The sequence below is a fragment of the Gigantopelta aegis genome, chromosome 10 (assembly GCF_016097555.1).
Source record: "Gigantopelta aegis isolate Gae_Host chromosome 10, Gae_host_genome, whole genome shotgun sequence".
Lineage (NCBI taxonomy): Eukaryota > Metazoa > Mollusca > Gastropoda > Neomphalida > Peltospiridae > Gigantopelta > Gigantopelta aegis.
This window is the reverse complement of record NC_054708.1, coordinates 88,744,227-88,767,073: the sequence shown is the minus strand read 5'-3', so window position 1 is coordinate 88,767,073 and position 22,847 is coordinate 88,744,227. Positions and strand designations below refer to the sequence as shown.

General features: G+C 45.1%; 1 protein-coding gene across 1 annotated transcript in view; it reads right to left on the bottom strand.

The window, feature by feature from the left end:
• The window catches only part of LOC121384238, a 29,331-nt gene extending 9,586 nt beyond the window's left edge, over nt 1-19,745 (bottom strand). The window contains exons 1-3 of the mRNA XM_041514526.1: nt 19,628-19,745; nt 12,112-12,329; nt 11,545-11,612 (exon numbers count right to left, since the gene is read on the bottom strand). Of these exons, the coding sequence (XP_041370460.1) occupies nt 11,545-11,612; nt 12,112-12,329; nt 19,628-19,689 (348 nt within the window). The 5' untranslated portion in view covers nt 19,690-19,745. The remainder of the gene's footprint in view (nt 1-11,544; nt 11,613-12,111; nt 12,330-19,627) is intronic.
• Nucleotides 19,746-22,847: the final 3,102 nt, after the last annotated feature.

Genomic DNA, 22,847 nt, shown 5'->3' with positions numbered 1-22,847 from the left:
GTGAGCTACATCCCATACGAACACTCTACCACTGAGCTACATCCCGTACGAACACTCTACCACTGAGCTACATTACGCGCGAACACTCTACCACTGAGCTACACCCCGTACGAACACTACCACTGAGCTACATCCCGCGCGAACATTCTACCACTGAGCTACACCCCGTACAAACATTCTACCACTGAGCTACACCCCGTACGAACAATCTACCACTGAGCTACACCCCGTACGAACTCTGCCACTGAGCTACATCCTGCGCGAACACTACCACTGAGCTACACCTCGTATGAACAATCTTACCACTGAGCTACACCCCGTACGAACACTCTGCCACTGAGCTACACCCCGTACGAACACTCTGCCACTGAGCTACACCCCGTACGAACATTCTACCACTGAGCTACACCCCGTACGAACATTCGAACACTCAGCTACACCCCGTACGAACATTCTACCACTGAGCTACATCCCGCGCGAACACTGCCACTGAGCTACATCCCGCGCGAACACTGCCACTGAGCTACACCCCGTACGAACATTCTACCACTGAGCTACATCCCGTATGAACATTCTACCACTGAGCTACATCCCGCGCGAACACTGCCACTGAGCTACATCCCGTATGAACATTCGACCACTGAGCTACATCCCGTATGAACATTCTACCACTGAGCTACATCCCGCGCTAACATTCTACCACTGAGCTACATCCCGCGCGAACACTCCACCACTGAGCTACATCCCGCGCGAACACTGCCACTGAGGTACATCCCGCGCGAACATTCTACCACTGAACTACACCTCGTACGAACATTCTACCACTGAGCTGCATCCAGCGCGAACATTGCCACTGAGCTACATCCCGCGCGAACATTGCAACTGAACTGCATCTCGCGTGAAATTTGCCACAGAACTACATCCCGCGCGAACATTCTACTACTGAGCGACATCCCGTACGAACACTCTACCTCTGAGCTACATCCAGCGCCAACACTCTACCACTGAGCTACTTCCCGTACGAACACTCTACCCCTGAGCTATATCCCGCGAGAGTGTTCACTCTACCACTGAGCTGCATCAAGCGCGAACATTGCCACTGAGCTACATCCCGCACGAACATTGCCACTGAGCTACATACCGCGCGAACATTCCCACTGAGCTACATCTAGCGCGAAATTTGCCACTGAGTTACATCCCGCGCGAACATTCTACCACTGAGCTACATCCCATATGAACACTCTACCACTGAGCTACACCCCGTACGAACACTACCACTGAGCTACATCCCGCGAGAACATTCTACCACTGAGCTACACCCCGTACAAACATTCTACTACTGAGCTACACCCCGTACGAACAATCTACCACTGACCTACACCCCGTACGAACACTGCCACTGAGCTACATCCCGCGCGAACACTACCACTGAGCTACACCTCGTATGAACAATCTTACCACTGAGCTACACCCCGTACGAACATTCTGCCAGTGAGCTACACCCCGTATGAACACTCTGCCACTGAGCTACACCCCGTACGAACATTCTACCACTGAGCTACATCCCGTACGAACACTACCACTGAGCTACATCCCGCGCGAACACTGCCACTGAGCTACACCCCGTACGAACATTTTACCACTGAGCTACATCCCGTATGAACATTCTACCACTTAGCTACATCCTGCGCGAACACTGCCACTGAGCTACATCCCGCGCGAACACTGCCACTGAGCTACATCCCGCGCGAACACTGCCACTGAGCTACATCCCGCGCGAACACTGCCACTGAGCTACATCCCGTACGAACATTTTACCACTGAGCTACACCCCGTACGAACATTCTACCACTGAGCTACATCCCGCGCGAACACCTACCACTGAGGTACATCTCGTACGAACACTCTACCACTGAGCTACATCCCGTACGAACACTCTACCACTGAGTTGCATCCCGCGCCAACACTACCAGTGAGCTACATCCCATACGAACACTCTACCACTGAGCTATATCCCGTACGAACACTCTACCACTGAGCTAGATTACGCGCGAACACTCTACCACTGAGCTACACCCCGTACGAACACTACCACTGAGCTACATCCCGCGCGAACATTCTACCACTGAGCTACACCCCGTACAAACATTCTACCACTGAGCTACACCCCGTACGAACAATCTACCACTGAGCTACACCCCGTACGAACTCTGCCACTGAGCTACATCCTGCGCGACCACTACCACTGAGCTACACCCCATATGAACAATCTTACCACTGAGCTACACCCCGTATGAACACTCTGCCACTGAGCTGCACCCCGTACGAACACTCTGCCACTGAGCTACACCCCGTACGAACATTCTACCACTGAGCTACACCCCGTACGAACATTCGAACACTCAGCTACACCCCGTACGAACATTCTACCACTGAGCTACATCCCGCGCGAACACTGCCACTGAGCTACATCCCGCGCGAACACTGCCACAGAGCTACACCCCGAACGAACATTCTACCACTGAGCTACATCCCGTATGAACATTCTACCACTGAGCTACATCCCGCGCGAACACTGCCACTGAGCTACATCCCGTATGAACATTCGACCACTGAGCTACATCCCGTATGAACATTCTACCACTGAGCTACATCCCGCGCGAACATTCTACCACTGAGCTACATCCCGCGCGAACACTCCACCACTGAGCTACATCCCGCGCGAACACTGCCACTGAGGTACATCCCGCGCGAACACTGCCACTGAGCTACATCCCGTATGAACATTCGACCACTGAGCTACATCCCGCGCAAACACTCCACCACTGACTACATCCCGCACGAACACTCTACCACTGAGCTACATCCCGTACGAACACTCTACCACTGAGCTACATCCCGCGCCAACACTACCACTGAGCTACATCCCATACGAACACTCTACCACTGAGCTAGATCACGCGCGAACATTCTGCCACTGAGCTACACCCCGTACAAACACTCTGCCACTGAGCTACACCCCGTACGAACACTCTGCTACTGAGCTACACCCCGTACGAACATTCTACCACTGAGCTACATCCCGCGCGAACACTGCCACTGAGCTACACCCCGTACGAACATTCTACCACTGAGGTCTCACTACACGGATGTCATCTGCAATTGAAACCCATGTTAAACTGCCCAACTTCAAGCGAAGCTTGCCCATAGAACGGGTTCTCGTTGGCACTAACAACATACACCATTGCGAACATACATTATATTAGCATTTATTTTCACTCCAAAATTGAGAACATTTCCGTCTCAGATTTTTTGCCATACGACCGCATCTGGCTGTAGTACCGGCCCGAACAGGTGGTTCATTAACCGATTCACTCCGGCTGTCACTTGTGCTATATACCCATGTCCCAAAAGGTCGATGCACAATATTACAAAATAACATGGGCAAAATACAGCCAGAAGGCTTACCATTAAACATACATATTGTTTTAATTCTTCACCATTTCCTAGAAGTGAATATGTTAACCATATCATGTGTCACAATTAGGAACTATAGTGGACCGTCATCAATGAACTCTGACCCGGAAGTGATCTGTGTAGTGAGACCTTAGCTACATCCCGTATGAACATTCTACCACTGAGCTACATCCCGCGCAAACACTGCCACTGAGCTACATCCCGTATGAACATTCGACCACTGAGCTACATCCCGTACGAACAATCTTACCACTGAGCTACACCCCGTACGAACATTCTGCCACTGAGCTACACCCCGTACGAACACTCTGCTACTGAGCTACACCCCGTACGAACATTCTACCACTGACCTACATCCCGCGCGAACACTCCCATTGAGCTACATCCCGCGCAAACACTGCCACTGAGCTACACCCCAAACGAACATTCTACCACTGAGCTACATCCCACGCGAACACTCCACCACTGAGCTACATCCCGCGTGAACACTGCCACTGAGCTACATCCCGCGCGAACACTGACACTGAGCTACATCCCGTATGAACATTCAACCACTGAGCTACATCCCGTACGAACACTCTACCACTGAGCTATATCCCGTACGAACACTCTACCACTGAGCTAGATCACGCGCGAACACTCTACCACTGAGCTACACCCCGTACGAACACTACCACTGAGCTACATCCCGCGCGAACATTCTACCACTGAGCTACACCCCGTACAAACATTCTACCACTGAGCTACACCCCGTACGAACAATCTACCACTGAGCTACACCCCGTACGAACTCTGCCACTGAGCTACATCCTGCGCGAACACTACCACTGAGCTACACCCCGTATGAACAATCTTACCACTGAGCTACACCCCGTACGAACATTCTGCCACTGAGCTACACCCCGTACAAACACTCTGCTACTGAGCTACACCCCGTACGAACATTCTACCACTGAGCTACACCCGGTACGAACATTCTACCACTGAGCTACACCTCGTACGAACATTCTACCACTGAGCTACATCTCGCGCAAACACTGCCACTGAGCTACATTCCGTACGAACATTCTACCACTGAGCTACATCCCGTACAAACATTCTACCACTGAGCTATATCCCGCGCGAACACTGCCACTGAGCTACATCCAGCGCGAACACTGCCACTGACCTACATCCCGTACGAACATTCTACCACTGAGCTACACCTCGTACGAACATTCTACTACTGAGCTACATCCCGCGCGAACACTGCCACTGAGCTACATCCAGCATGAACATTGCCACTGAGCTACATCCCGCGCGAAATTTGCCACAGAGCTACATCCCGCACAAACATTCTACCACTGAGCTACATCCCGTACGAACATTCTACCACTGAGCTACATCCCATATGAACATTGTACCACTGAGCTACATCCCGCGCGAACACTGCCACTGAGCTACATCCCGCGCGAACACTGCCACTGAGCTACACCCCGTACGAACATTCTACCACTGAGCTACACCCCGTACGAACATTCTGCCACTGAGCTACACCCCGTACGAACATTCTGCCACTGAGCTACACCCCGTACGAACACTCTGCCACTGAGCTACACCCCGTACGAACATTCTACCACTGAGCTACACCCCGTACGAACATTGTACCACTGAGCTACACCCCATACGAACATTCTACCACTGAGCTACATCTCGCGCAAACACTGCCACTGAGCTACATTCCGTACGAACATTCTACCACTGAGCTACATCCCGCACGAACACTGCCACTGAGCTACATCCCACGCGAACACTGCCACTGAGGTACATCCCGTACGAACATTCTACAACTGAACTACACCCCGTACGAACATTCTACCACTGAGCTGCATCCAGCGCGAACATAGCCGCTGAGCTACATCTCGTGCGAAATTTGGCACAGACCTACATCTCGCGCGAAATTTGCCACAGAGCTACAGCCCGCGGGAACATTGTACCACTGAGCGACATCCCGTACGAAAACTCTACCACTGAGCTACATCCCGCGCCAACACTCTACCACTCAGCTACTTCCCGTACAAACACTCTACCACTGAGCTATATCCCGCGAGAGTGTTCACTCTACCACTGAGCTGCATCCAGCGCAAACATTGCCACTGAGCTACATCCCGCACGAACATTGCCACTGAGCTACATCCCACGCGAAATTTGCCACTGAGCTACATCCCGCGAGAACATTCTACCACTGAGCTACATCCCATATGAACACTCTACCACTGAGCTACACTCCGTACGAACACTACCACCGAGCTACATCCTGCGAGAACATTCTACCACTGAGCTACACCCCGTACAAACATTCTACTACTGAGCTACACCCCGTACGAACAATCTACCACTGACCTACACCCCGTACGAACACTGCCTCTGAGCTACACCTCATATGAACAATCTTACCACTGAGCTACACCCCATACGAACATTCTACAACTGAGCTGCATCCAGCGCAAACATTGCCACTGAGCTACATCTCGCGCGAAATTTGGCACAGAGCTACATCCCGCGGGAACATTGTACCACTGAGCTGCATCCCGCGCGAACATTGCCACTGAGCTACATCTCGCGTGAAATTTGCACAGACCTACATCCCGCGCGAACATTCTACTACTGAGCGACATCCCGAACGAACACTCTACCACTGAGCTACATCCCGCGCCAACACTCTACCACTGAGCTACTTCCCGTACGAACACTCTACCACTGAGCTATATCCCGCGAGAGTGTGCACTCTACCACTGAGCTGCATCCCGCACGAACATTGCCACTGAGCTACATCCCGCGCGAACATTGCCACTGAGCTACATCTAGCGCGAAATTTGCCACTGAGCTACATCCCGCGAGAACATTCTACCACTGAGCTACATCCCATATGAACACTCTACCACTGACCTACACCCCGTACGAACACTGCCACTGAGCTACATCCCGCGCTAACACTACCACTGAGCTACACCTCATATGAACAATATTACCACTGAGCTACACCCCGTACGGACATTCTACCACTGAGCTACATCCTGCGCGAAGACTGCCACTGAGCTACATCCCGTGCGAACACTGCCACTGAGCTACATCCCGTATGAACATTCGACCACTGAGCTACACCCCGTACGAACATTCTACCACTGAGCTACATCCGGCGCGAACACTCCACCACTGAGCTACATCCCGCGCGAACACTGCCACTGAGCTACATCCCGTACGAACACTCTACCACTGAGCTACATCCCGCGCCAACACTACCACTGAGCTACATCCCGTACGAACACTTTACCACTGAGCTATATCCCGTACGAACATTCTGCCACTGAGCTACACCCCGTACGAACATTCTACCACTGAGCTACACCCCGTACGAACATTCTACCACTGAGCTACACCCCGTACAAACATTCTACCACTGAGCTACACCCCGTACGAACATTCTACCACTGAGCTACACCCCGTACGAACTCTGCCACTGAGCTACATCCTGCGCGAACACTACCACTGACCATTGTATGAACAATCTTACCACTGAGCTACACCCCGTACGAACATTCTGCCACTGAGCTACACCCCGTACAAACACTCTGCCACTGAGCTACACCCCGTACGAACACTGCTACTGAGCTACACCCCGTACGAACATTCTGCCACTGAGCTACACCCCGTACGAACATTCTACCACTGAGCTACACCCCGTACGAACATTCTACCACTGAGCTACATCCCGCGCGAACACTGCCACTGAGCTACATCCCGTATGAACATTCTACCACTGCGCTACATCCCGCACGAACACTGCCACTGAGCTACATCACACGCGAACACTGCCACTGAGGTACATCCCGCACGAACATTCTACCACTGAACTACACCCCGTACGAACATTCTACCACTGAGCTGCATCCAGTGCGAACATTGCCACTGAGCTATATCTCGTGCGAAATTTGCCACAGACCTACATCTCGCGCGAAATTTGCCACAGAGCTACATCCCGCGCGAACACTGCCACTGAGCTACATCCCGCACGAAAACTGCCACTGAGCTACATCCCGTACGAACATTCTACCACTGAGCTACATCCCGTATGAACATTCTACCACTGAGCTACATCCCGCGCGAACACTGCCACTGAGCTACATCCCGTACGAACATTCTACCACAGAACTACACCCCGTACGAACATTCTACCACTGAGCTGGATCCAGCGCGAACATTGCCACTGAGCTACATCCCGCACGAACATTGCCACTGAGCTACATCCCGCGCGAACATTGCCACTGAGCTACATCCCGCGCGAACATTCTACCACTGAGCTACACCCCGTATGAACTCTGCCACTGAGCTACATCCTGCGCGAACACTACCACTGCCACTGAGCTACATCCCGCGCGAACAATCTTACCACTGAGCTACACCCCGTACGAACATTCTGCCACTGAGCTACACCCCGTACAAACACTCTGCCACTGAGCTACACCCCGTACGAACACTCTGCTACTGAGCTACACCCCGTACGAACATTCTACCTCTGAGCTACACCCGGTACGAACATTCTACCACTGAGCTACACCTCGTACGAACATTCTACCAATGAGCTACATCCTGCACGAACACTGCCACTGAGCTACATCCCGCGCGAACACTGCCACTGAGCTACATCCCGTACGAACATTCTAACACTGAGCTGCATACAGCGCGAACATTGCCACTGAGCTATATCCCGCACGAACATTGCCACTGAGCTACATCCCGCGCGAACATTGCCACTGAGCTACATCCCGCACAAAATTTGCCACAGAGCTATATCACGCACAAACATTCTACCACTGAGCTACATCCCGCGCGAACATTCTACCACTGAGCTACATTCCGCGCGAACACTCTACCACTGAGCTACATCCCGTACGAACATTATACCACTGAGCTACATCCCGTATGAACATTGTACCACTGAGCTACATCCCGTGCGAACACTGCCACTGAGCTACATCCCGCGCGAACACTGCCACTGAGCTACACCCCGTACGAACATTCTAACACTGAGCTGCATACAGCGCGAACATTGCCACTGAGCTATATCCCGCACGAACATTGCCACTGAGCTACATCCCGCGCGAACATTGCCACTGAACTACATCCCGCACAAAATTTGCCACAGAGCTATATCCCGCACAAACATTCTACCACTGAGTTACATCCCGCGCGAACACTCTACCACTGAGCTACATCCCGTACGAACATTATACCACTGAGCTACATCCCGTATGAACATTGTACCACTGAGCTACATCCCGTGCGAACACTGCCACTGAGCTACATCCTGCGCGAACACTGCCACTGAGCTACACCCCGTACAAACATTCTAACACTGAGCTACATCTCGTATGAACATTCTACCACTGCGCTACATCCCGCACGAACACTGCCACTGAGCTACATCCCACGCGAACACTGCCACTGAGGTACATCCCGCACGAACATTCTACCACTGAACTACACCCCGTACGAACATTCTACCACTGAGCTGCATCCAGTGCGAACATTGCCACTGAGCTATATCTCGTGCGAAATTTGCCACAGACCTACATCTCGCGCGAAATTTGCCACAGAGCTACATCCCGCGCGAACACTGCCACTGAGCTACATCCCGCACGAAAACTGCCACTGAGCTACACCCCGTACGAACATTCTACCACTGAGCTACATCCCGTATGAACATTCTACCACTGAGCTACATCCCGCGCGAACACTGCCACTGAGCTACATCCCGTACGAACATTCTACCACAGAACTACACCCCGTACGAACATTCTACCACTGAGCTGGATCCAGCGCGAACATTGCCACTGAGCTACATCCCGCACGAACATTGCCACTGAGCTACATCCCGCGCGAACATTGCCACTGAGCTACATCCCGCGCGAACATTCTACCACTGAGCTACACCCCGTACGAACAATCTACCTCTGAGCTACACCCCGTACGAACATTCTACCACTGAGCTACACCCCGTACGAACATTCGACCACTGAGCTACACCCCGTACAAACACTACCACTGAGCTACATCCCGCGCGAACACTCTACCACTGAGCTACATCCCATATGAACATTCGACCACTGAGCTACACCCCGTACGAACATTCGACCACTGAGCTACATCCCGCGCGAACACTCCACCACTGAGCTACATCCCGCGCGAACACTCTACCACTGAGGTACATCTCGTTCGAACACTCTACCACTGAGCTACATCCCGCGCGAGTGTTCACTTTACCACTGAGCTACATCCCGTGCCAACACTACCACTGAGCTACACCCCGTACGAACACTCTACCACTGAGCTACATCACGCGCAAACACTCTACCACTGAGCTACATCCCGTACGAACACTCTACCACTGAGCTACATCCCGTACGAACACTCTACCACTGAGCTACATCCCGTACGAACACTCTACCACTGAGCTACATCCCGTACGAACACTCTACCACTGAGCTACATCCCGTACGAACACTCTACCACTGAGCTACATCCCGTACGAACACTCTACCACTGAGGTACATCCCGTACGAACACTCTACCACTGAGCTACATCCCGTACGAACACTCTACCACTGAGGTACATCCCGCGCCAACACTCTACCACTGAGCTACATCCCGTACGAACACTCTACCACTGAGCTACATCCCGTACGAACACTACCACTGAGCTATGTCCCACGCGAGTGTTCACTCTACCACTGAGCTACATCCAGTACGAACACTCTACCACTGAGCTACATCCCGTACGAACACTCTACCACTGAGCTATATCCCGCGCGAGTGTTCACTCTACCACTGAGCTACACCCCGTACGAACACTCTACCACTGAGCTACATCCCGTACGAACACTCTACCACTGAGCTACATCCCGCGCCAACACTACCACTGAGCTAGATCCCGCGCCAACACTCTACCACTGAGCTACATCCCGTACGAACACTCTACCACTGAGCTACATCCCGCGCCAACACTACCACTGAGCTACATCCCGTACGAACATTCTACCACTGAGCTACATCCCGTACGAACACTCTACCACTGAGCTACATCCCGCGCCAACACTACCTCTGAGCTACATCCCGTACGAACACTCTACTACTGAGCTACATCCCGTACGAACACTCTACCACTGAGCTACATCCCGTACGAATACTCTACCACTGAGCTACATCCCGCGCCAACACTACCACCGAGCTACATCCCGTACGAACACTCTACCACTGAGCTACATCCCGCGCCAACACTACCACTGAGCTACATCCCGTACGAACACTCTACCGCTGAGCTACATCCCGTACGAACACTCTACCACTGAGCTACATCCCGTACGAACACTCTACCACTGAGCTACATCCCGTACGAATACTCTACCACTGAGCTACATTCCGCGCCAACACTACCACCGAGCTACATCCCGTACGAACACTCTACCACTGAGCTACATCCCGTACGAACACTCTACCACTGAGTTACATCCCGCGCTAGTGTTCACTCTACCACTGAGCTACATCCCGCGCCAACACTACCACTGAGCTACATCCCGTACGAACATTCGACCACTGAGCTACATCCCGTATGAACATTCTACCACTGAGCTACATCCCGTACGAACATTCTACCACTGAGCTATATCCCGTACGAACACGCTGCCACTGAGCTACATCCCGTACGAACACTCTACCACTGAGCTACATCCCGTACGAACACTCTACCACTGAGCTACATCCCGTACGAACACTCTACCACTGAGCTACATCCCGTACGAACACTCTACCACTGAGCTATATCCCGCGCGAGTGTTCACTCTACCACTGAGCTACACCCCGTACGAACACTCTACCACTGAGCTAGATCACGCGCGAACAATCTACCACTGAGGTATATCCCGTACGAACACTCTACCACTGAGCTACACCCCGTACGAACACTGCCACTGAGGCATATCCCGTACGAACACTCTGCCACTGAGCTACACCCCATACGAACACGCTCACCTGAAGAAAGATGTTCTTGTTGTGGCCCACTAGGGACGAGTTCGTGAACAACAAATATCGACAGTCGCCTGAAACGGAAAACATTGAGTACTTGATTGATTTTATACTTATAGTGAATTAAAGTTCAAGTACGTTGTCGTGGGCACACACCTTTCATTTAAGCTGATTTTCTTTCGTCTATCCAAATAAGGTTCGAGCACGATGTCCTGGGCACACAATTCAGCTATCTGAGCTGTTTAGGACAGTGGGTTAGTGATTAATAACTTGTTGATGGTTAATGAAAGAAAAATGTCTGGAATTTTATACTTTGTTAGTGTGTTTGTTAGTTGTTTTTGTTTTGTTTGTTTTGTTTTGTTGCTTTTTGTTGTTGTTTGTTTTTTACTGTTTGTTTATTTGTGTGTGCTTTGTTTTGTTTGTTGGTTTTTGTTGTTGTTGGTTTTTCTTGTTCTTTCTTTTATTTTTGAATGAGCTTCTTTTTTCTGCTTTGTTTCGTTTGTTTTGGTTAGTTGTTTTTTGGGGTGAGTAGGAGAATTTGCAGGTGAGAATGGTCTAGCATGGTTTAATTACCCTCTTTTAGTTCACACAGCGAAGGTAGTTCCTCGGAACAGTTATGCTGACCCCACCAATAAGGCAGCACGGTGCTGGAGACTGCGCAGTCGCGTCCCGACTCACGTGACCGCAACAGATCCCAGTCCCAGTTATAGAATGTGACCTCACTTCCGTCCACGTTCTCCCAACTCGACGTGTCCTCGGTTTTACGAATGCCGATCCAAAACGTCCAGTTCCTGAATATTAAAACATGATCACGATTGTAACACAAAGAAGAAATTTCGATATTTTCTATGTACAACAGAAATACTTTTTAAATCTACTCTGTACCTTATGGGACCCTGGGGCTTGACATTTGAGAGTATTTCAGTTTTAGAGTCATTATAATCTAACTTAGGTTCAAGTACGCTGTCCTGAAAACATATCTGAGTTATATGGGATGTCTGTCCAGGACAGTGAGTTCGTGGTTAATTAGTTGTTGTGTAGTGTGATTACACCGACCCGCTACGCTATTAAGACTCATTGTGGGTGGAAGACGGTTCCGGAATAGCTTTTTTTCTGGATGTTGAAAGTATTGTGGGAACGGTGTCAGGTGGTTATCACGTTGTTTGTACAATATGCACTGCGTGCGTGTATACACTATAAATGATCGGTGTTAATCAAATCAAATATTGATAAATAGTGTAAACACCCTGTAACAGAGATGGTGTAAAATAAACATACCCTATTCCTCACGTTAACACCTTTCCTTGGTGTAATGTAAATCAATGTAAACAAAGGATAATTTTTTTGATCGGCAGAAATAGAAGAAAAAGAAAACAAAAGAGTAGAAAGAACAAAAATAATGGTGATGGTGGTGATGATGATCATAATGATAAAAAGAATTAACGAGCTGATTACGAAAGGCTTGAGCCACTTCCAGCTTTAGAATTCGCGATACCTAACCACGATGACAAGCTGCGAAACTTAATTAGAGATACCTAACCATGATGACAAACTGCGAAACTTAATTAGAGATATCTAACCATGATGACAAGCTGCGAAACTTAATTAGAGATATCTAACCATGATCACAAGCTGCGAAACTAAATTAGAGATATCTAACCATGATGACAAACTGCGAAACTTAATTAGAGATACCTAACCATGGTGACAAGCTGCGAAACTTAATTAGAGATATCCAACCAGGATGACAAGCTGCGAAACTTAATTCCAGATATCTAACCATGATGACAAGCTGCGAAACTTAATTAGAGATAGCTAACCATGATGACAAACTGCGAAACTTAATTAGAGATATCTAACCATGATGACAAGCTGCGAAACTTAATTAGAGATATCTAACCAGGATGACAAGCTGCGAAACTTAATTCTAGATATCTAACCATGATGACAAGCTGCGAAACTTAATTACAGATATCTTACCATGATGACAAACTGCGAAACTCAATTAGAGATATCTAACAATGATGACAAGCTGCGAAACTTAATTAGAGATACCTAACCATGATGACAAACTGCGAAACTTAATTCTAGATATCTAACCATGATCACAAGCTGCGAAACTTAATTAGAGATATCTAACCATGATGACAAACTGCGAAACTTAATTAGAGATACCTAACCATGGTGACAAACTGCGAAACTTAATTCCAGATATCTAACCATGACAAGCTGCGAAACTTAATTAGAAATATCTAACCATGATGACAAACAGCGAAACTTAATTCGAGATACCTAACCATGGTGACAAGCTGCGAAACTTCATTAGAGATATCTAACCATGATCACAATGTGCGAAACTTAATTAGAGATATCTAACCATGATGACAAACTGCGAAACGTAATTCCAGATACCTAACCATGATGACAAACTGCGAAACTTAATTAGAGATATCTAACCAGGAAGACAAGCTGCGAAACTTAATTCTAGATATCTAACCATGATGACAAGCTGCGAAACCTAATTAGAGATATCTAACCATGATGACAAACTGCGAAACTTAATTAGAGATATCTAACCATGATGACAAGCTGAGAAACTTAATCAGAGATACCTAACCATGATGACAAACTGCGAAACTTAATTAGAGATATCTACCATGATGACAAGCTGCGAAACTTAATTAGAGATACCTAACCATGATGACAAACTGCGAAACTTAACTAGAGATATCTACCATGATGACAAGCTGCGAAACTTAATTAGAGATACCTAACCATGATGACAAACTGCGAAACTTAATTAGAGATATCTAACCATGATGACAAGCTGCGAAACTTAATTAGAGATATCCAACAATGATCACAAGCTGCGAAACTTAATTAGAGATATCTAACCATGATGACAAACTGCGAAACTTAATTAGAGATACCTAACCATGGTGACAAGCTGCGAAACTTAATTAGAGATATCTAACCAGGATGACAAGCTGCGAAAAATAATTCCTGATATCTAACCATGATGACAAGCTGCGAAACTTAATTAGAGATAGCTAACCATGATGACAAACTGCGAAACTTAATTAGAGATATCTAACCATAATGACAAGCTGCGAAACTTAATTAGAGATATCTAACCAGGATGACAAGCTGCAAAACTTAATTCTAGATATCTAACCATGATGACAAGCTGCGAAACTTAATTAGAGATATCTAACCATGATGACAAACTGCGAAACTTAATTAGAGATATCTAACCATGATGACAAGCTGCGAAACTTAATTAGAGATACCTAACCGGGATGACAAACTGCGAAACTTAATTAGAGATATCTACCATGATGACAAGCTGCGAAACTTAATTAGAGATACCTAACCAACTGATGACATTAGAGATATCTACCTGCGAAACTTAATTAGAGATATCTAACCATAATGACAAGCTGCGAAACTTAATTAGAGATACCTAACCATGATGACAAGCTGCGAAACGTAATTCGAGATACCTAACCATGATGACAAGCTGCGAAACTTAATTAGAGATATCTAACCATGATGACAAGCTGCGAAACTTAATTAGAGATATCTAACCATGATGACAAGCTGCGAAACTTAATTAGAGATATCTACCATGATGACAAGCTGCGAAACTTAATTAGAGATATCTAACCATGATGACAAGCTGCGAAACTTAATTAGAGATATCTAACCAGGATGACAAGCTGCGAAACTTAATTCGAGATATCTAACCATGATGACAAGCTGCGAAACTTAATTAGAGATATCTAACCATGATGACAAGCTGCGAAACTTAATTAGAGATACCTAACCATGATGACAAGCTGCTAAACTTAATTAGAGATATCTAACCATGATGACAAGCTGCGAAACTTAATTAGAGATATCTAACCAGGATGACAAGCTGCGAAACTTAATTCTAGATATCTAACCATGATGACAAGCTGCGAAACTTAATTAGAGATACCTAACCATGAGACAAACTGCGAAACTTAATTAGAGATATCTAACCATGATGACAAGCTGCGAAACTTAATTACAGATATCTTACCATGATGACAAACTGCGAAACTTAATTAGAGATATCTAACCATGATGACAAGCTGCGAAACTTAATTAGAGATACCTAACCATGATGACAAACTGCGAAACTTAATTAGAGATATCTACCATGATGACAAGCTGCGAAACTTAATTAGAGATACCTAACCATGATGACAAACTGCGAAACTTAATTAGAGATATCTAACCATGATGACAAGCTGCGAAACTTAATTAGAGATATCTAACCATGATGACAAACTGCGAAACTTAATTAGAGATACCTAGCCATGATGACAAACTGCGAAACTTAATTAGAGATATCTACCATGATGACAAGCTGCGAAACTTAATTAGAGATACCTAACCATGATGACAAACTGCGAAACTTAATTCTAGATACCTAACCATGATCACAAGCTGCGAAACTTAATTAGAGATATCTAACCATGATGACAAACTGCGAAACTTAATTAGAGATACCTAACCATGGTGACAAACTGCGAAACTTAATTCCAGATATCTAACCATGATGACAAGCTGCGAAACTTAATTAGAGATATCTAACCATGATGACAAGCTGCGAAACTTAATTAGAGATATCTAACCATGATGACAAGCTGCGAAACTTAATTAGAGATATCTAACCATGATGACAAGCTGCGAAACTTAATTAGAGATATCTAACCATGATGACAAGCTGCGAAACTTAATTAGAGATATCTAACCATGATGACAAGCTGCGAAACTTAATTAGAGATATCTAACCATGATGACAAGCTGCGAAACTTAATTAGAGATATCTAACCATGATGACAAGCTGCGAAACTTAATTAGAGATATCTAACCATGATGACAAGCTGCGAAACTTAATTAGAGATATCTAACCATGATGACAAGCTGCGAAACTTAATTAGAGATATCTAACCATGATGACAAACTGCGAAACTTAATTAGAGATATCTAACCATGATGACAAGCTGCGAAACTTAATTAGAGATATCTAACCATGATGACAAGCTGCGAAACTTAATTAGAGATATCTAACCATGATGACAAGCTGCGAAACTTAATTAGAGATATCTAACCATGATGACAAGCTGCGAAACTTAATTAGAGATATCTAACCATGATGACAAGCTGCGAAACTTAATTAGAGATATCTAACCATGATGACAAGCTGCGAAACTTAATTAGAGATATCTAACCATGATGACAAGCTGCGAAACTTAATTAGAGATATCTAACCATGATGACAAGCTGCGAAACTTAATTAGAGATATCTAACCATGATGACAAGCTGCGAAACTTAATTAGAGATATCTAACCATGATGACAAACTGCGAAACTTAATTAGAGATATCTACCATGATGACAAGCTGCGAAACTTAATTAGAGATACCTAACCATGATGACAAACTGCGAAACTTAATTAGAGATATCTAACCATGATGACAAGCTGCGAAACTTAATTAGAGATACCTAACCATGATGACAAACTGCGAAACTTAATTAGAGATATCTAACCATGATGACAAGCTGCGAAACTTAATTAGAGACCATGATGACAAACTGCGAAACTTAATTAGAGATACCTAACCATGGTGACAAACTGCGAAACTTAATTCCAGATATCTAACCATGATGACAAGCTGCGAAACTTAATTAGAAATATCTAACCATGATGACAAACTGCGAAACTTAATTCGAGATACCTAACCATGGTGACAAGCTGCGAAACTTCATTAGAGATATCTAACCATGATCACAAGTTGCGAAACTTAATTAGAGATATCTAACCATGATGACAAACTGCGAAACGTAATTCCAGATACCTAACCATGATGACAAACTGCGAAACTTAATTAGAGATATCTAACCAGGATGACAAGCTGCGAAACTTAATTCTAGATATCTAACCATGATGACAAGCTGCGAAACCTAATTAGAGATATCTAACCATGATGACAAACTGCGAAACTTAATTAGAGATATCTAACCATGATCACAAGCTGCGAAACTTAATCAGAGATACCTAACCATGATGACAAACTGCGAAACTTAATTAGAAATATCTACCATGATGACAAGCTGCGAAACTTAATTAGAGATACCTAACCATGATGACAAACTGCGAAACTTAACTAGAGATATCTACCATGATGACAAGCTGCGAAACTTAATTAGAGATACCTAACCATGATGACAAACTGCGAAACTTAATTAGATATATCTACCATGATGACAAGCTGCGAAACTTAATTCCAGATATCTAACCATGATGACAAGCTGCGAAACTTAATTAGAGATATCTAACCATGATGACAAGCTGCGAAACTTAATTCGGGATACCTAACCACGATGATAAGCTGCGAAAGTTAATTCCAGATACCTAACCATGGTGAGAAGCTGCGAAACTTAATTAGAGATATCTAACCATGATGACAAGCTGCGAAACTTAATTAGAGATATCTAACCATGATGACAAGCTGCGAAACTTAATTCGGGATACCTAACCACGATGATAAGCTGCGAAAGTTAATTCCAGATACCTAACCATGGTGAGAAGCTGCGAAACTTAATTAGAGATATCTAACCATGATGACAAGCTGCGAAACTTGATTAGAGATATCTAACCATGATGACAAGCTGCGAAACTTAATTCGAGATACCTAACCACGAGGACAAGCTGTGAAACTTGATTAGAGATATCTAACCATGATGACAAGCTGCGAAACTTAATTAGAGATATCTAACCATGATGACAAGCTGCGAAACTTAATTCGAGATACCTAACCACGAGGACAAGCCTTGAAACTTAATTAGAGATATCTACCATGATGACAAGCTGCGAAACTTAATTCGATGACAAGCTGCGAAACTTAATTAGAGATACCTAACCATGGTGACAAGCTGCGAAACTTAATTAGAGATATCTAACCATGATGACAAGCTGCGAAACTTAATTAGAGATATCTAACCATGGTGACAAGCTGCGAAACTTAATTAGAGATACCTAACCATGGTGACAAGCTGCGAAACTTAATTAGAGATACCTAACCATGATGACAAGCTGCGAAATTTAATTCGAGATACCTAACCACGATGACAAGCTGCGAAACTTAATTCGAGATACCTAACCACGATGACAAGCTGCGAAACTTAATTCGAGATATCTAACCAAGATGACAAGCTGCAAAACTTAATTCGAGATACCTAACCATGGTGACTAGCTGCGAAACTTAATTAAAGATATCTAACCAGGATGACAAGCTGCGAAACTTAATTAAAGATATCTAAACAGGATGACAAGCTGCGAAACTTAATTCGAGATATGTAACCATGATCACAAGCTGCGAAACTTAATTCGAGATACCTAACCATTATGACAAGCCGCGAAACTTCATTAGCGTCTAAAGTCTAAACTCCCGTTAGGTTTAAGGTTTCTTCTGGGTTTAAAGTATCTTAGTATCATCATAACCATAACCATTACATAACTATCATTACCACTACTTCCTTCACCAGCATCATTACCAGCATCACAATCATCGACATCACCATTATCATCATCATCATCATCATCATCACCATCATCATTATTATCATCAACACCACAACTATTAGAATTATCGTCAACATCATCATCACCATTATCATCACCACCACAATCATCGTAAACATCATCATCACCACCACCACTATTACAATTATCATCATCATCACCATTATCATCACCACCACCACCACAATCATCCTAAACACCATCACCACCACCCCCCCCCCCCCCCCCCCCCCACCCCCACCCCCCGCCACACATACCCTACCATGATCTAGGAGTCGTACCCTTTGATACCAAGAGCTGGCACTGTGGCCAGGCTTCCTATGGTAGCCAGGAATCCGTTCATCACCACCCACCCACCATGATCTAGGAGTCGTGTACCCTTTGATGCCAAGAGCTGTCACGGTGGCCAGGCTTCGTATGGTGGCCAAAGTTCCGTTCATCACCCCCACTACCATGATCTAGGAGTCGTACCCTTTGATGCCAAGAGCTGGCACGGTGGCCAGGCTTCGTATGGTGGCCAGGGATCCGTTCATCACTTCGCACACCGCAAGCGCTTCGTTCCAGCTCAGTCGGGCTGGATTCAGCACGTATGTCCTCCCGCCAGAGTATTCGCCCGAAATCGCACCTGCAGAAACAACGTTTGAGAAGAAAAAAAAAGAAGTTTGTTTTATTTAACGACGCCGCTAGAGCACATTGATTTTTTTTATCTTATCATCGGCTATTGGACGTCAAACATATGGTCATTCTGACACTGTTTTTAGAGGAAACCCGCTGTCGCCACATAGGCTACTCTTTTTACGACAGGCAGCAAGGGATCTTTTATTTGCGCTTCCCACAGGCAGGATAGCACAAACCATGGCCTTTGTTGAACCAGTTATGGATCACTGGTCGGTGCAAGTGGTTTACACCTACCCATTGAGCCTTGCGGTGCACTCACTCAGGGTTTGGAGTCGGTATCTGGATTAAAAATCCCATGCCTCGACTGGGATCCGAACCCAGTACCTACTAGCCTGTAGACCGATGGCCTGCCACGACGCCACCGTGGCCGGTCGTTTGAGAAGAAGTTTGCTTTGTTTAACGATACTATTAGAGCACATTGATTTATTAATCATCGGCTATTGGATGTCAAACATTTGGTAATTTTGACATATAGTCTTAGAGAGGAAACATGCTACATTTTTCCATTAGTAGCAAGGGATCGTTTATATGCACCATACCAGACAGGATAGCACATACCACGGCCTTTGGTATACCAGTCGTGCTGCACTGGATGGAAAACAACGTTTAAAGTTAGTACTACACATAAAATAATAGTTTCAGTTGCTTTTCTTTTCTTTTTGTTTTGTTTTGTTTTGTTTTGTTTTGTTTGTTTTTTTGTTTTTTTAATGTTTTTGTGTCTTAAATTCCGTTTCCCCTGACACTGCACTGTAAACAGATAATATATGTTAAATGGCCACACAGTAATATGTATTACGAGAGTACACACAAATAGACGTACTGTGTTAATATATACGATTTACCGTAATATACCAAATGTACAGAGCAATCTGTGTCAAGTGTGTAGGTCTCACACTCATTTGCAGGAAGCAACATAGTCATGTACGAAATGATTGAATCCAATCAAATAATTGTTTACAATTTAAAGTCAGGAACATTTTATCAAATAGTTACTACTCGTTACAGTTTCAATCAGAAGTCTCGTGAATATTAATAACAAGAAGTGTGTAATTCAGATGTGGTATTAAGTCCACCATGTTTCCGTGAATATTTATACCACGTCCGATAGGGTAATCAACTAGTTTTGTTTCAGTCCGTATGAAACGATTCCGATCATGAAATATATTATAAAATACACGTTTGTTTGGTCATAAATGCATGCTATAGTGGCCTAAGGCGTAACATTCTAGCAAATAACGGTGTTCTATGCCAAAGGGAGTGGTTTCGAATTCCGGACTAGATAATACAACGTAGTGTTTAGTAGTATCTTGACGTCATGCAAATTCAGTTTGATTGATCAACCAGTTTGCTGCATGAATGCCGTTAAGACAGTCAATACAAAAATAAATAATTTAAAAAACTCCAAAAAACACGATCCAGAAAATAACAGATATATACAAAAAAAACCACCTAATATTCAACAAGGAAATGGAATTTATTGCTCTACGCATGTGTGTATTCTCTTTGATGTTTGATGAAATTTAACGCTTTATTAATAAATAATGATTTGATCAAAGAATGCCTGAACATATCAAACAGACAGAATTACACGGGTATCACCACGAAACGAAGCAGCGTGAAACGGTCCGGTATAGCATTTAATTTGCACTCCCCAACAATATGCACTCCCCAGTCATTATTATACGTATAATTTGCACTCCCCCAGTTATTATTATACGTATAATACGCACTCCCTTTGAATTATTTGCACTCCCCTAGTTATTATTATACATATAATATGCATTCTCCACTACTTTGTATAAATACTGAATACATTAATTGTCTCTAAAAGAACTTTGGATTGATAAATAATTTAAGAGCTATTCAATGAATATAATCCACATTCATTACTAGTGCCCTATCTGACCAACCGGAGGGGGATTATAGGTTTCATATCCGTCCTTCTGTCTGTCTATCCATCCGTCTGTTACATAAAGTTTACTGCATGCTTTTTTGACAATGCCTCGAGATATTGAGCTGAAATTTTGTGTATAATTTTATCATATACTATTACAGATCAAGTTTGATTTTCATGACGATTTAAATTTGTTTTCCGGAATCCCCTCCCCAAAGATACTGAGTTGAAATTTTGCGTATAGCTTTATAGTGTACCATTACAGATTAAGTGTGTCTTACTTGAAGATTGACCTATGTTTGACAGAGTTATGGCCCTTGAATTTAGGAGATACGACAATTTGTTTTCCTGACTTTGTTTTTGCAGTGAGCGGGATGTAGCCCAGTGGTAAATCGTCCGTTTGATGCGCGGTCGGTCTGGGATCGATCCCCATCGGTGGACCCATTGGGCTATTTCTCGCTCCAGCTAGTGCACCATGACTGGTATATCAAAGGCCGAGGTATGTGCTATCCTGTCTGTGGGATGATGCATATAAAAGATCCCTTGCTGCTAATCGAAAAGAGTAGCCCATGAAGTGGCGGCAGCAGGTTTCCTCTCTCAATATCTGTGTGGTCCGTAACCCTATCCCCGACGCCATATAACCGTAAATAAAATGTGTTGAGTGCGTCGTTAAATAAACCATTTCCTTCCTTCCTTGTTTTTGTAATGCCAGAAGATATTGAGCTGAAATTTTGTGTATAACTTTTTCATACACTACTACAGATCAAGTTTGACTTTCATAACGATTTACTTATTTCGACAAGGTTATTGCCCTTAAACTTAGCAGATGCGAACATTTGTTTTTCGTACTTTTTTTGTGCAATTCCTCAACATATTCCAATGAAATTATATGTATAACTTTACTGATGAAGTTTGACTTTTATGACGATTTACCTATTTTTGACAGAGATATAGCCTTTGAATTTTTGCGAAACGAAAAATAGTTTTCCGGACTATGAATGGGGAGTGCAGATTATATGTATATTTAAAAACACTATGTGTCATTTGGCATGATTGTCAATTAATAATAATGAACGGGGAATGTATATTATATGTATAATAATGAATGGGGAGTGCAGA